Here is a 14,547-nt window from a genome sequence, read left to right on the forward strand (position 1 = left end):
CACCACGTCATGCCACACCTGAGTGCCTTGTGCTAGGGGACAGCCCAGCCACCCAGCAGAATGCCCTGCAGCTGGTACAGAACATGAGGGGTTGCCCAGAGAAAAGAGCAAGTTGAAAATAATGTGTGAAGTGTGAGCCCTTTAGTTCAGAAAAAGAACCCCGCATGCACATGTAAATCATCTCATGAACAGAGAAAGTTCTGGGTGGTTGCACACAAGATTAATTAATTGTGGGTGTCTTTGTGGAGGGGCTGGGGCCTGGGGCAGCAGGGCATTTACTTTTTGTATCATCTTTTGTACTGTTGAGTGTTTTCTCATGAGCATATATTGCATTTTCAATTTTAAAATGGGTAAAATAAACAAGCAGACTAGGCAAACAAACATGTGACTGCACGGGAAGGCCCTGCCCAGGTAAGCTCTGGTCTCCTCCCCTCCCCCGGGGCCCTCGTTCTGGCTGGGAGGCTGGGAGAATGAAGAACACTTCTCTGCAGGCTGTGCCTACAGCTCTCCCTCCTACAGGGTCCAGGACAGGGCTGGGACCCTGAAGGGGAAGGGCACATGCTCTGCTCTCAGCTCTGTGCCTTTACTGGGTGTCCTCAGGACAGCCGCAGCTCTCTGGGGTGAGAGGAGAGGGTACGGTGGTGGCACCCCTCAAGAGCCCGTGATTCTGGGACTGACTGTGAAAGACCCCTCCTGGGAACATTTGTGTCTGCTCTAGGGACAGGCATGTGCACAGAAGCACACACAGGTCACCTCGTGTCCGTTTGGCATCAGGTCCCTTCCTGCCAGCCTGGAGCATCGTTCTCTTTGGCTCAAGACAGGCTGGGGCTGAGCGGATTCTCATGGGCAGGCAGCTGCAGTCCATCCCCAGGAAGGAGGGCAGAACTCCCAGGGGGCCACCACCTGCTCGCTCGCCAGTCAGCCCCACCAGCCTCCCCTCTGGATGCTCGTCACAGTCCCCCAGTGCCCCTCCCCTGCTCAGATGCCTCTCTGTCCACCACAGACGGCCTCTTCCTGCCACAGGAGAGAGGGCGGGGGGAGAGCCCAGGGCCCCTCGCAATGGCCCTGGTGCCTTGTCCGGGTTGCCGGATCTCGGCAGGACTATATGTGGGTATGAGAATGGGACAGTGATCAAGGAAATCGGAGGAGGAACCCAAACTCTCCTTCAAAATATAAGTAAACCGTCAAAAAGTGTAATGTGACTCTCCAAAATATTGAAGTCAGCCAAGTAAATAGAGAAGCTCGAGCGTAGGAGACCATATGTTCTGCTCCGGTTAAAACCTTTTCCCGAAGGTGGAATTCAAACATACCTGTGTCAGGCCTGGCATATCTCCACCTGCACAGCCGCCGCCGCTCCCCCGCCGGGGTCAGGGCCTCACGGGGCCTAGGTCGCTGTCCAAGGTGTGCAAGGGGTGGGTCCCCTGCTGCCTGTGCCCGAGAGATCGCAGGACAAGCTTCTGCTCTCGACCACGAAGAGGGAGGCTTGTGGTGGTCCCAGGACATGTGTCTTGGTGGCTGTGGGCCTGGCTGTGTGTGTGAGCGGGTCCCTGGGGACTCCTGCCGGCCGGTGGGGCTGGGCCCCGCGGAGGAGCAGCTCAGGAGGAGGGAAGCCCAGGCCAGCCCAGAATCCTGCATGGAGCCCCTGTGGACCTCCCTGGCATCGGGCGCCTGGGCTTGGCACCAGGCTGAGCCTCGGCTGTGAGCAGTTGTCTCGTTGAAATCCAGGGCCTGGGTCAGCCAGGTGCCCCAGGATTGGTCAGGCAGCCACAGGGAGGGAAGAGGCGGGAAGACTGTTCCAGAGGCCGAGGAAGTTGAGGGGGCCTGGGCTGGGGAGTGTGCATGGAACCAGGAGAAATAAAAGTGGCAGATGCCGTCTGCTTTTTCTAGAAATGTGGATGAAAGAAGAAATTGGAAGGCAGCTAAAAGGGGTGGGAGGTCAGGGAGACTGTGTTTGTGGGTCTGGAGAAGTGCAGAGCTGAGATGAAGGGGAGGCAGAGAGAGAGGCTGAAGGGGAGAAGGAGGTGGGAGGTAGGAGAGGCCTCCGGGGGGCTCCAAGGACTGGCCCACCTGCTGGCTGGTGCTCCATCCCAAGGGGAGGATGAAGTGGGAGAGCAGACAGGGAGCCCCCAGGGACAGGGCAGGGGGAGGGGCAGAAGAAGCTCCAGAAGCATGAGGGGGGTTGGGAGGGAGTTTGGGAGCTGGGCACAGATAAGGGGAACCCAGTGAGACAGAAGAAGTCCCTCGCCTCACTTTCTGGCAGCTCCAAATTCCAACCCCCTTGCCCCACCAAACCAGGCGGGTACTGACTCTCTGCCCCCATTCCCTACCCACAGCAAGAGGCCCAAAGCATCCAGCCCCACCTCCCAACACATACACGCTCAACAGGGGACCTCAGGCGTGAGTTCTCTGCCAGAGTCTCCTCTGAGAACTGAAGCCAGATGACCCTGTGGGTGCTGGTCACTGACCCAGCCCCACCACGCCTTCCCTGAGCATCCCTAGGAGCTCGCTGCTAGGTCAGCCCCCAAGGGCTTAAAGCTGGCGCCCAGCTGCACTGCTGGGACTGGGACTGCCCAGGGCCTCGAGAGGGGTGTCAAACCCTGCACCTTCTGTTTCACACCTTCTGTTGGGGAAAGCCTCCCAGGTAGCTTGGGTCTCCCTTCCTCCCTGCCCCCTCCCAACTTGGCCACTCAGTTGAGCTTCTGGAGAATCCCCAGGACAGCCATAGTGTCCAGGTGTCTCTCACTGCAGGTCCCCACATTGGTCTTTCTGTGCCTTGAATGCACCAAGCTCCTTCCATTCTTGGGCGCCTTTGCACTCGCTGTGCCCTCTGCCTGGCACACCTTTCCTGGTACCTTTACCAGGACACTCCCACCCAGCAGCCCAGCCTCCGCTCCAGGCTCACCTCCCCAGGGAGGCGCCCTCTGACCCACAGACTCTGTGCCATCGCCCTTCTCATCACCAGCTGTATTGTGTTTACCATTCTCCCCTCCCACAGCCCTGAGAGTAAACCCTGAGAGCAGGGACTGTGTCTCTGAGAACTTAGCATGTAGTAAATGTTCAATTAACTTTTAAAAAACGAATAAGTGAATAGTCTAGTTAGGAATGCAAAATGCCACCCAGTGGTTGAGGAGCCTACCAATGAGGAGCTGGAGGAGGGATGCAGATCCAGGGCCCTGGTACCCTATTCCTCCACAGCCTCGCCTGAGGCAGACATCACTAATACAACACAGCACATTGGATTTATGGAGCCCAGACAGGAGCTCCGATCCTCGGGGAGGCCTCTAGGGAGCCACTAGCTCTCCTTAAGAGGTGGTGGGAAGAAGACTAGGGTATAAGGTGCACCTCGTGAATGGGCTGGTAGTCCAAGGGCAAGGCCCTCAAGCATGTTCTAAGAGTCAGGAAGGCTTCCTGGAGGAGGGGACAGGGTGGGCCTGAAAGGTATTGGGACAGAGGGGGAAGGAGAAGGACAGTGTGGAGTGTGGGTGATAACGTAAGTCTTGGAGGTAAGAATCAAGTGGACACATCCCCGAGACGGTGAAAACCAGCCCATGTGGAGAGGAGGGCACCTGTCAGGCTGACTCCCACAGCTTGCCCTGCCCAGTACCAAGCAGAGCCTTCTGGCCTGCCAGCTGGAGGGAGAAGCTAGCAGGACGTAAGGAGAGAAGCGATGAGCGCTGCTGAGCACACGCAGCAGATCACGCTCTTGGTGGGTGAGACGGAACGGGGCCCTGTCCCTTGTCTGGAGGGTGCTGCTCCCATGCAGCCGTGCTGCCTGACGCAGCCTTTCCTGACACCCAACCAGCGGGGTCCTCAGGCTCCGCTGACTCTCCATGCCACCTGTCTGCCCTGGGCACCCTTCCTCCCTTGGTTATACCCCGGCTGGCAGGAACGGGTCTCCCTTCTCTAGGAGCCGGTGAGGGTGCTCAAGGGCAGGCCCCCGCCGTGGGCTCCCCCCGTGGCCTCCCGCCAGGCATCCTCCAGAGGAGTACTGTAGCCTCACGTCCTGGTTTTAGCGAAAGAACATGCACTGCGTTATGCCAGTGACAGAGCCCTTCACGTTCATTGGAGAAAACCTGGAAAGCATTCAACGAGGACAAATGGAGAGAAGAGAGCAAAAGAGGCCACTGGAGAGATGGCCAACGGCGGGCAGGCACCCCGATTAACCTTCCAGAGGGTGTATGCCAGTCTGTGTTATAGGCACATACACACATGTGCACATGGAGAGCACAGGCACGTGCATGCACACACACACGTGCTCGCACCATACACATGCACATTCACACACAAAGCACACACGTGCAAACACATGCACACATATACGTGCACATGCACAAGGTCACGTGTGTGTGCATGAACCAGTTATGCTTTCAGCCAGGCCTGCTGCCAAGGAGGGGCTGTTCTCCCGTGAGGTGCCTTGAGGGAACCCATCTCTGCCACCCGTTTCTCCCCTTTTTCCCACCAGTGACCCTGACACTTGCACAAACACCCTGTGTTACGTTTAAAGTTAGTTTTGCAGATTGCACAGGTGAAAATTGATGACTCGGGCTTTTGGTTGCCATGGAGCAGTTTGCTCCTTGTGGACGGACCTTTCCTGCTTCTTCATTTGCGTGCTGTCTGGCTCTGAGGCTGAGGCTCTGCAGGGTTCCACAAGGACATTCACGCCTTGTCCGTGTTCCCCAGGCAGTCCTCCGCTCGGGTGGGAGCTTTGTGTGGGGAAGGGTCTCCCTCCGTCTTCCCCTTTACGCCCCCTGCCTCCGCTGCCCCTGCAGATACTCTCATCAGGCTCTTTATGGGCGCCTGGCTTACATCGTGACCTGCTTCATCTCAGGTAGTGAGTCCTGGTTTTGGGTGGGGGACTGAGGCTCACAGAGGCTGTGACCTAGTCCAGGACTGTCTGCTAATGACATCACAGTTCAGGGGGCAGCTCGCTGAGAGTCCCGTGTGCTTCCTGGTTCACCGCCACCCAGAGACCAACCACTGTCCTGGACAGAGTGGCCTGCGGGGCTCCAAGGCCACAGGGCTGCCCAGCCTGAGGTCACGGGCCTTCCGAAGGACCCAGCCTCAGGATCTTCGTCCTCCCAGCTTTGGGACCCTGCAAGACCCAGTAGTCTCACCTCGGCCCTGACCTCCATGTGACCCCTCCAGGGTCAGCTTCCCTGTGGCAGGGCCTCCAAATGGGGAGGTCATGTTCTCTTGGCAAGAGGAATGTTCTCTGACGGTGACCAGCACTGGAAAGGACCAGGCCCTTCAATGTCAGGGTTGTCTATCGGCCAAACGTTGGAGTCAGAGGAATGGAAACTTTTGGGGTGCAGTGGCGGGCGGGGCCTTGCCACTCCAGTCCAGGGGGAATCTCCCCAGGTGAGCAGGCAGCTTCCTCTGCAGCTCCCACCTCTGGCACCGGCCAGGGAGGCAGGTCTGGGCTTCCTTGGGGGAAGGAGTGGATCCTCTTCCCACCTTTCCCCGGGAGAGCATTCTCTCCCCTCCTCTGCTCTCAGAAGATAAATGCTGGTGGCTGGTCCCACACACAGACTAGAAAACAGCCTCACTCCGGAAGCTGGACTGGCTAGGGAGTGTTGCCTGAAAGGAAACCTTGCTTAGGAGAAATTAATTTATTTCTTTGAGAGCAGGAACCTGAGTGTGGCCTCTCTGAGGCCTCGGGGTGGGCTGTGGAAAGGGCTGGAGTGTGGCCTTGGGCAGCCCTCCTGGTGCTGGTGCGTCCCCACCCCCCATCCTGGCCCACTCCCCATATAGGCACCAGGGCATCAGCCCAGGGGCTCCTGCAGGCCGCCCTGGGCAGGTCGCTCCACCTCTACCTGGTGATCTTCGTGCAGTGGGCTCGGGTCCGTGCTCTGCCCACCACTGCCAGCCGGGATCGGTGGGCACTCGGTGTGAAGGGGCGGCAGGACTCAGGTGGGTGTGGTCAGGGAGGGGCGTTGCTAGGAACTGCCCCCTTCACTGGGCAGACAGGACCTAGACGTGCTCGTGCCCAGGCTCCCCACTTCCCTCCCTCCCTCCACTGAGGGACCTCACCTGCATGAGGGAAGACCCTCCTCCCACCTGTGTTTCCTCCTTCTCTGGAAGCGGAGGTGGCACCTAGCAGGGAGGGATTACTCTCCTGATGCGACCAATCCCCCTTCCAAAGGGCTGCTTCTCTAACCTCCTGGCGCCCTCTGTGGGAGCACGGCCCTCCCCTGCCCCGCGCACCAAATCTCTGCATCCTCCCAGCCCTGTTCGCCAGGGCCACCCAGGTCCTTCCCTAGCCCCCAGGACCCTCTGGGTCTGGCCAGGCCCCTGGGGAACTGTCCCCACCCAGCCCACCTGGCTCTGCGGTACCCCTACCACACCCACTGGTCCCTGCGCCTGGTGGGGGAGGCGTAAGAGCTGGGACAGTGGAGAGGGCCGTGCTGCAGGGACCACACAGCCCTGTGGCCAGCTGAAGTCCCATCTCCACCTGCTCCTTTCCCAGCTTGTTGACGGGAGAGTGATGACAGGGCCCGGGTGCAGCAAGTGGCCGCTGTCCCAAGCAGTCCGTGCTGTTAGTCTCGGTTAGTTACGCGCCCGGTTACACGCATGCAGCAAGTGACACACCTGGGGTGAGCGGGCAGTTCTACCTACAGAGGGGGACAAGCAGAGGCTATGGGGTGAGGCTCGTGGAGGACCCTGCCCTGCTGGGGGCTGTTTCTTAAGGCAGAGCAGTAACCTCTGTGATACGAGGGGGGCATCAGAACGGTCAGCTGTCCCCCCATTTGCCCTCCTCCATACCTTGTGCTTCAGTGGCACCTAAAACCGTAACGATTTGTTTGCTTCCAACATTATTCTCCAAAGGGGAGTATTAATCAGACAGGGTTAGGGAAATGCAGAGACCCGTGTGTGTTCCTCGGTGGACATCGTTGTGCCCAACTGCTCCAGGTCGCCCGGGGACAGGGTCAGCAGCTGAGTAGAATTGGCACTTCGCCCTTCCCCAGGGTGTCGGCCATGCGTGTGCCCTGAAGCTCACGGGTTTGCATGGGTGTGATTGCCGCAGGGCGACCCTGACCACCCAGAGTGCTGACTGGCCCTCAGGCCACGCCGTGTCCCAGCCGGGTCCTGTTGAGCCCTCTTGCGGGGGCGTGGAGGCAACAGGAGAGGACCTCTCAGTGGACAGGTGCTGAGCGCAGGCGGCCCAGGCTGTTTCCCAGGGCAGGCGTAGAGCCTCTGGACAGCTCAAGCCCTCGGAACTAGAAACTGAGAAGTCTCTAGGGCTCACCAAGTGCTTGATTCACTTGGCTTCATGTTTTGCCAGCCATCCTGAGTTGGGTGTCATGAACCCTGCTTTATACCCAGGAAACGATAACTCAGAGAGGCGCCCACCTCATCCATCGCACTCAGAGTTGGAGCCGAAGCTCTGCCTGCACGGCTGCCCTGGGTGATAAGTGGCTGGTGGGGATGGAGGAGGGTGGCCCCAGCTGGGCAGCGTGGGGAGGGGAGTCCGTGCAGGAAGGAGAGGCTGCACGTAACCTGCTCCCTCGCCCTTGGTGCTCACCCCTGCGTGGTCCCGCAGATGCCATCAGACTTTCACCTGCGTCTTCTGGCAGCCTGCCCCCCACCCCGCTGCGCTGGAACCCTGGCTTCTGAGGTTTTAGCCTCTGCAGGGGCTTTGTCGTGATGCTGGCGTGGGCACCACCTGTGTGGGCACTTGGGTTCCTGCTTCCTCTGTTCTTCAAAGTTGGTCACCCCACATCAGGCCACCTTCCATCTTCCAAAACTAAAACCTTGCAGGCTGTACCTTTTTAAAGGAAGGAGCAGGCTTTTTTTTTGTTTGTTTGTGGTTTTTTTTTTTTTTTTTTTTTTACCAGAGGTGCCTTTGGTCTTGAGGGGAATGAGGAGAGGGAGGCAGAGACCACTAGTGTCCTTAAAATGCTCCTTTCCCCAGTTCGGCTTCTCTGAGTTGTGGCTCACAGCAGACTTGGAAGGGCCTTGGGGCTCAGACAGCTTTGCCTGCTCTGCTTGGGAAGTTATTTCTGTTTTTAAAACATAAACTGTTTTGAAGTGTAATGTACATACAGCCAAGTGCATGAGTCATAAATATTGCAGCTCAGTGACTTTTCACGGGGTGAGCACGTGGGTGACCAGCACCCAGCCGCAGCCCCAGCAGCCCCGTAGGATGCTGATTAGATGTTCTTTCGCGCCTGGTCTCTTTTGCTCCCCGTGATGGTGGTTGAGACTGCTCCTTGTGTGTGTCTGTCTTCGTTCATTCTCATTGCTGTGGGGTGCTCCCTGAGTGACTACACCTCCTGGCTGTGGAGGGCGGCTGGGTGGTTCCCAGTTTAGAACCATTGTGAAGAGTGCTGCTATAAACACTCATGGATGGGTCTTTGGGTGTGAGTATGTAAGCATTTCTGGTAGGTCTATACCCAGGGAGGAGTTTCTGGCCCTGTATATGCTCGACTTTTGTAGGCACTATGGGTTCATCTTCTCACGTGGCTTTACCAGTTCAGCTCCCACCACCAGCGGCTGGGAGTTTCCGTTGTGCCACATCCTTGTCAGCACTTGGATATTTCTGCCTTTTCATTTTAGCCATCCTGGTGGGTGTACAGCAGTATCACACTGTGGTGTTAATTTTCCTTCCGTTGATGACTAATGAATGCTTTTTCTTATGTGTATCACCCTTTGGGATATCCTTTCTGGTAAAGTACCTCTTCAAGTCTTTTGCCTATTTTTAAAAAGTTGGGTCTTCTGACTTTTTGGATTTTTATGAGTTCTTTATATATTCTGGATATGAGGCCTATACTAGATACATACACCTATATCTATATCTGCACGGTTATACACAGACATACATACACACATGTTCATTCAACAGATAGGTGTCAAGTGCCGCCACATGCAAACATGTCACAGTCACTGGGGCACAGCAGTGAACAAAACAGACAAAGGCCCTGCACTCATGGAGCTCGAATTCTCCCTAGAGGAGACTAACAAATAAGGAAGTAGAAAGAATCTGTCAACTGAAGTAGCCATGAGAAGGAAAGTTCAGTGGGAGAGGAAGTGTGGGAGTGGAGGTTAACACTGTAAATATGTCACCGAGAAGGTGACACGTCAGTAAAGACCCAAGTGGGAAAGCCATGCAGACATGCAGGGCCGGCGGGGGCAGAGGTGAGTGGAAGGTGGGAGGTTTCAAATGGGGGCAGGCCAATGGGGCCTGCAGGGCCACTAGGACCCTGGCTTTCATTTCACTGAGGGTCTGGGCAGAGGAGGGGCAGGACCTGACTCAGGTTTTAACAGGGCCAATCCAGCTGCTGTGTTGAGGCAGGACAGGTGGAAGCAAGGACACTGATTAGGAGCTTGTAGCAGTGAGTCCAGCCTCCTGTCCCAGTTTCCCGTCTGTCCCAGGTGTCCGTACTTGGGAGGATGTCCAGGGTCACTGTCATTCTGGAACCAGGCTTCCTTGCTCTTTGCTCAGAGCATCCTCTCATGGTCACGGGATGGATGCACTGTTCCTGGCCTCATGGCCAGCCCACATCATCTGGGGTGCCTCATCTTTCCAGAAGCCCCCAGCACATGTCTGCTGGCTGCACCACAGCTGGTTCCTTCTCCACTTTCTAAAGCCAGCTCTGGCAAGGTCATTGTGTTCCTGTGCCGGTCCCCACAAGTCCTCCCTGCAGCACCTTGCTCTCTACGCCCAGCCCCACCCACAGGTTCAAGCAGGGGAGCGCCCTGGCAGGGGACAGCCCTGGCACGCCCATCTCCCTGCTGCCTTGGGATGCGGATGTAGTCCATGTACACACATGAATGCTGAGGTCACACCTGTGAGCAAAGGCGAGAGAGCACCACCTGTGTCTGTGAGGACATTCCCATTGCAGAGACTACTGGCAGAGGGTGCTCCTTCATCCTGGGGAAACATCTACTTTACCAAGGTTCTTAGGGATGCTTGTGAAATTTGTGAGTGAGCATGTACAGAAAGGTGCAGTGGTGCTGCATATCGGCCTAGCCAACTCCTCTGGGCCATAACATCTAGAGAAGCAGAGGGGAAGGCTTGCTCGGGGTGCAGAGGGTGTTAACTGCCCACATGGACTTCCTGAGGAAATACTGTGGCTGCCTGAGGGCCCAGATGTCCTGCAGGGCTGTGGGGTAGGGCCGAGGACAGCAGGGGTAGGTGCCTGGCAAGCTCCCTCAGGGCAAAACCCCTCACCCCTCTTGGCACTGTGGAGCTGTCTGAAGGGGAAGAGTGGCCAGGCGGGCTCAGGACCAAGGGCCCAGGCTGGTCCCGGTTCCACAAGTCCCCTGCAGAGGCCAGTATTAGCTTTGCATCCTCTGACTGGCCTGAAATGAGATGCAGAAGCAGCAGGGGGAGACGGACAGTGTGGAAGCTTGGGGGGCTGATGTGCCAGCAGTCTGCAGCCCTGGCCATTTCTGCTAATGTTGCCCCCCTCTTCCCGACTGCCCGCCCACAGGAGCAGGTGCTGGAGCAGTGAGACCTGGGTTCCAGTCCTAGTAGAGAAAGTGGGGGGGGGGGCAGACCTCCAAGAGAAGGACGGCTGTCTCCAAACTCCTGCATTCTCTTGGAGGAGGCTGGTGAATGGACTCAGCACAGCCCCTAGTTCCTCAAGACGGAAATAGCTGTCCAGCAGGACTCAGCCTCAGGGCCAATCTTGCTACTGGTGAGAGAACAGGCAAAGGAGAACGGGTAGCTGGGAAGAGAGATGGCTGTCTCACGGGCTGCTGGGGGCCGGCGTCCTGGGACTTGCCTGGACACTGACAGCATCACCTCTCCCCATCCCAGCCCCAGAGCTTGTTCCTGAGCTCTTCCAGATCCCACCCCCTCCCTCTCCCCACTCAGCCTCTGGGCCCTCCGGTTCTAGATCTCCCAGAGAGGGCGCTCTTCCCTCAGTCCACCTTTTCCTTTCAGATTCTCAGAGCCCGCGTTGGGGGCAACGCAGGAACGCGGGGGAGGGGAAGATCCGTCACCGGACAGGATTCTTTCTGAGCGCCGGGGCTTCTGGGGGCGGGAGGACGCCTCGCTGTGCCATGTGCCAGGTCCGACCCACGCTGTGTCTTAGAGTAGTCCTCCCACAAAAGCAGCTGCCGTGTCCCGTGTTCACTCAAGGAAACGGAAGGACAGAGAGTTCCGTGGGACGCTCGAGGCCAGAGCTGTGTGGAGTGAGAGCCCCGTGAGGGGAGGCATTCAAGCCAGACGCTGGCCAAGCACCTGCCATAGCTCTGTAGTGGACCTCTACGATGAGGTGAGGTCGGGGAGGGGGAAGAGAGGCTCGAGGGAGGATATGGGGGCGCACGGGGCTCTCCGTTAGCTGGATCTCACCAGGACGACCGCTCCTACCGCGCGCTAAGCACCGACCCACACGGCCCCCCTTCGCAAGCCCACCCGGCGCACCCAGCACCGACACCCTGCCATGGCCTCCGTCCTGACGCCACGGCCCGCTCCGCCTGCACTCCCAGCGCCCCCAAATCCAGCGCCAGGCCTGTGTGCCCTGCCCATGCCGCGCCCCTCCCGGCGCCCCAACCCCTGCACCTTCGCCAACGCTCTCCAAGCAGCGCCCCGCCCCTCCGGTCCTTTCCCCGCCCCCTGCGCCACGCCCCCCTCGAACTCCACTATGCCCCAGACCGCCCCTGGCCCTGCCTCGAGGTCCCTCGGCCCCACTCTGTCGCTCGCTACCCCTTGACCCCTCACCTCCGCCCCATCCAGAATCCTAGCGTTCCCGGCCCTGGTCGGGCCCCGCCTCCCGGGAGGAGGCGGGCGTGGGGTAGTCCGCGGGCGGGGCGGAGGGTTGGAGCTGCAGTGGCGCGCGGGGAGAGAAGCGGCTGCACGCGGGACGCCCGGGGCGCCGGGAGACAGCGCTGGGAGCAGGCAGCCAGGATGTTTCTGGAGCCCCAGGTAGGGCTGCGGCGCGTGGCAGGTGCGGGGCGGCGGGTCGCGGAGGCGGTGACGTGGACGAGCTCGCAGGGCAACCCCTTGGTTGCAGTCGGACTGCGGGGTCAGGGGTTCCTGCGCCGCCGAGCTCGGGAAGCAGTCCTGACCTCCGGACAAGGAGTGTGGCCATCCTGAGAACATCTTTGGCCAGGCCCGGAGGAAGCCTGCCCTTGGGAACCACTCTCTCTGTGGGTCCCCACTGGGACACCAGCTGTCAGGTGGGCTGCGCCCAGAGCTTAGAACGGATGGGCAGCCCAGGCTGCTACCTGGCACGGCCTGCGGACGCCGGTGATAATCTGTGGCCGCGTGGCACCTGCACACCTGGTAGGGACCCATGCGGGGTGGACAGGGCCGGAGAGGCAGGAGACAGCAGCCCCAGTGACAGGGTCGGCAGGAGGGTGGCTGCCCTGGGACTGGCACAGGCAGGCTTATAAGCGCCAAGACGACAGTGGATCCTTTTCTGGACTTGAACACAGAACCACCTGTTTGCCCTGGAGGAGGTGCCGGGAGAGGAGGTCTGTGATGAGGTGGGCACGTGGGAGGTGTGTATGTGTGATGTGTGGGCGAGAGTGAGAGTATGTGAAGATGTGGGCATGTTTATATATGGAGTGTGTGTGAGAGAGAGGGAGAGGCAGGGCGGGCAGGACTGTGCCTGTGTGGGCCCACAGACACCTGTGTATTTCAGGAGAGTGAGGCCCAGCCTGGGGCTTCCAGGGGTGTGGACCCCAAGGTGAGGGCCAGCTTCCTTTCTACAGGAAGGGAGGCTGAGAACCTGTCCTGGAATTAATCCAGAGCATGAGGCAGTGTTGCATTTCCATGGCTCAAACCCTTCCTTTGAGGCAATCAGGCAATGTGATTCAGGTGCCGCCGTTCTAAGCCCTCAGCCTGGAGCTGACCGGCGTAGACCTCAGGCTCAGTGCAGGTGGGGCACAGAAGGGGGCCGCAGCTGGGCTGACTGGGCCTGGCTGTGCCCAAGAAGCAGGACTCATTTAGTCCTTCATTCTTTCACTTATTCAGTGCACATTTATTGAGCACCTGCTGTGTGCAGGCACCATGGATTCAGCAGGGAACCAGAGACACCACAGTCCCTGTCCTCATGGCTCACCTTTTAGCAAGAGAGACAGGGAAGAAGAAAAGCACAATCAAGAAATGGAATATGGAATGTTACATGGTGCTAAGTGCTAAAGAGAAAAAGTAAAGCAGGAAAGAGGAATAGAACATATCAAGGGTGCATATCAAGGGCAGGGTAGTTTAGGTTATCAGCGGTAACCAAACAACCCCCAAAGCCAGGAGCTTATAACAACACCTTGTAATTTTCACTTATCAGCGAGTTTTTCATGGTTTGGCGGGGCCCTGCTCCAAGCCTTCCTCACTCAAGGACCTGGGCTGACAGGTCCCATGGCAGAGGGGGAGAGAGGCCCTTGCACTAACCTTTCAGTGCCCCAGTTCAGAGTGCCACACGTCACTTCTACTCACTGCTCTTGAGCCAGATGAGTCACAGGGCCCCACTCAGTCTCGCTAGGACCAGTAATGACAATTCTGCTCAGCCTGGCGAGCAGGGGTCCAACACGTTTGGTGCCCAGTGCACTGACCACCAGTGTGGGGCAGCTGTTGTGTCTTGGGTGGGGCAGTCAGGGGAGGCCTCAGCCTGAGGACCTGCTGGAGGAGAGGGAAGGAGATACGTGGCAGTGGGAGCAGAGGAGCACAGCAGGAAGAGGTCAGGCAAGGCTTTGAAGAGGACCAGACTGGAGGCCGGTGTCAGGAGCAGAGCTGGCGAGCGTAAGCGCAGGGGCCCAGGGGCTCAGACCAGGGAGGTGGCAGCGGAGGAGGAGAGAAGGGCCGATTTACTCTGAAGGTAAAGCAGGTGGCCTTGCTGACAGTGGAGCTGTGGTGTAGAGATGCAGAGGAGACAGCCGACTCCAGGAAGGAGAGGCGGGAAAGGATGCAGGTGGAGCGGGGGGCGGGGGGTCGGGGAGGAGGTGGGACTGGTTGACACCTCGGGGCGATGTCTCCTGGCACCGGCTGGGTGTATGGAGTTAGGGGAGGGTCTGGCCTGGGGTGCTAATATGGAGCCCCAGCTTGCTCCATCCTGCAAGCCCTTGCTGCCTCCTGGCCACGCCGCCTACACCTGTACCTGCTGGCTCAGGACAGCCTGGTCCAGGCACCACGCCTTCATCTTGCTGGGCCTGCCTGCTGCTGGGGTTGGAGGAGGCAAGGTGAGGTGGGGGGCCACAGCATCTTGTGTCGACCTGGCTGCCGTCCCCGTCGAGGTTCAGGAGCACTGGGGGCAGTACCACCTGTAGGTCACGTACCCACCAAGCACAGGGACCACAGTGGTGCAGGGGCTTTGCGAGCTAGGCCATCTGGGAGAGCTGCTTGGGGGTGGGGAGTCACACACTGGCTTTGGGATGGGTAGGGTTTGACTTGAGAGACGGAGCTGAGGTACCTGTGGAAGCTGCCTGCACCCTCCACAGCGCTGGGCTCCTTGGCCCTCACCCTCTGGGGAGCTGCTGTTGAGTGACCAGAAGAGGGCTGGTCTGTCAGGACTGTGGTGTCACAGTCCTGACAAACAATCCTGATAAAAACAGGTCAGCCAGGAGACCTGTTTTATCTCCCTGCTCTTCCTTCTCCTAAGCCAC

General features: G+C 58.7%; 1 protein-coding gene across 10 annotated transcripts in view; it reads left to right on the forward strand.

Annotated features, from left to right (window-relative positions):
• Window positions 1-14,547, forward strand: part of RASGEF1A (RasGEF domain family member 1A) — a 276,356-nt gene that overhangs the window by 225,050 nt on the left and 36,759 nt on the right. Inside the window, exon 1 of one of the 10 annotated variants that reach the window (XM_073793597.1) lies at window positions 10,958-11,222. The exons of 7 other annotated variants lie outside the window; for them this stretch is intronic. Coding sequence is in view for 2 of the 3 variants with exons in the window: in XM_033842219.2 (XP_033698110.1) it covers window positions 11,855-11,872 (18 nt within the window). In the remaining variant the exon portion in view is untranslated. Of the gene's footprint in view, window positions 1-10,957; window positions 11,223-11,607; window positions 11,873-14,547 lie in introns of those variants that run through there. 2 more of the 10 variants (XM_033842219.2, XM_033842221.2) reach the window with 2 other exon arrangements.

The sequence above is a fragment of the Tursiops truncatus genome, chromosome 16, assembly GCF_011762595.2.
Source record: "Tursiops truncatus isolate mTurTru1 chromosome 16, mTurTru1.mat.Y, whole genome shotgun sequence".
Lineage (NCBI taxonomy): Eukaryota > Metazoa > Chordata > Mammalia > Artiodactyla > Delphinidae > Tursiops > Tursiops truncatus.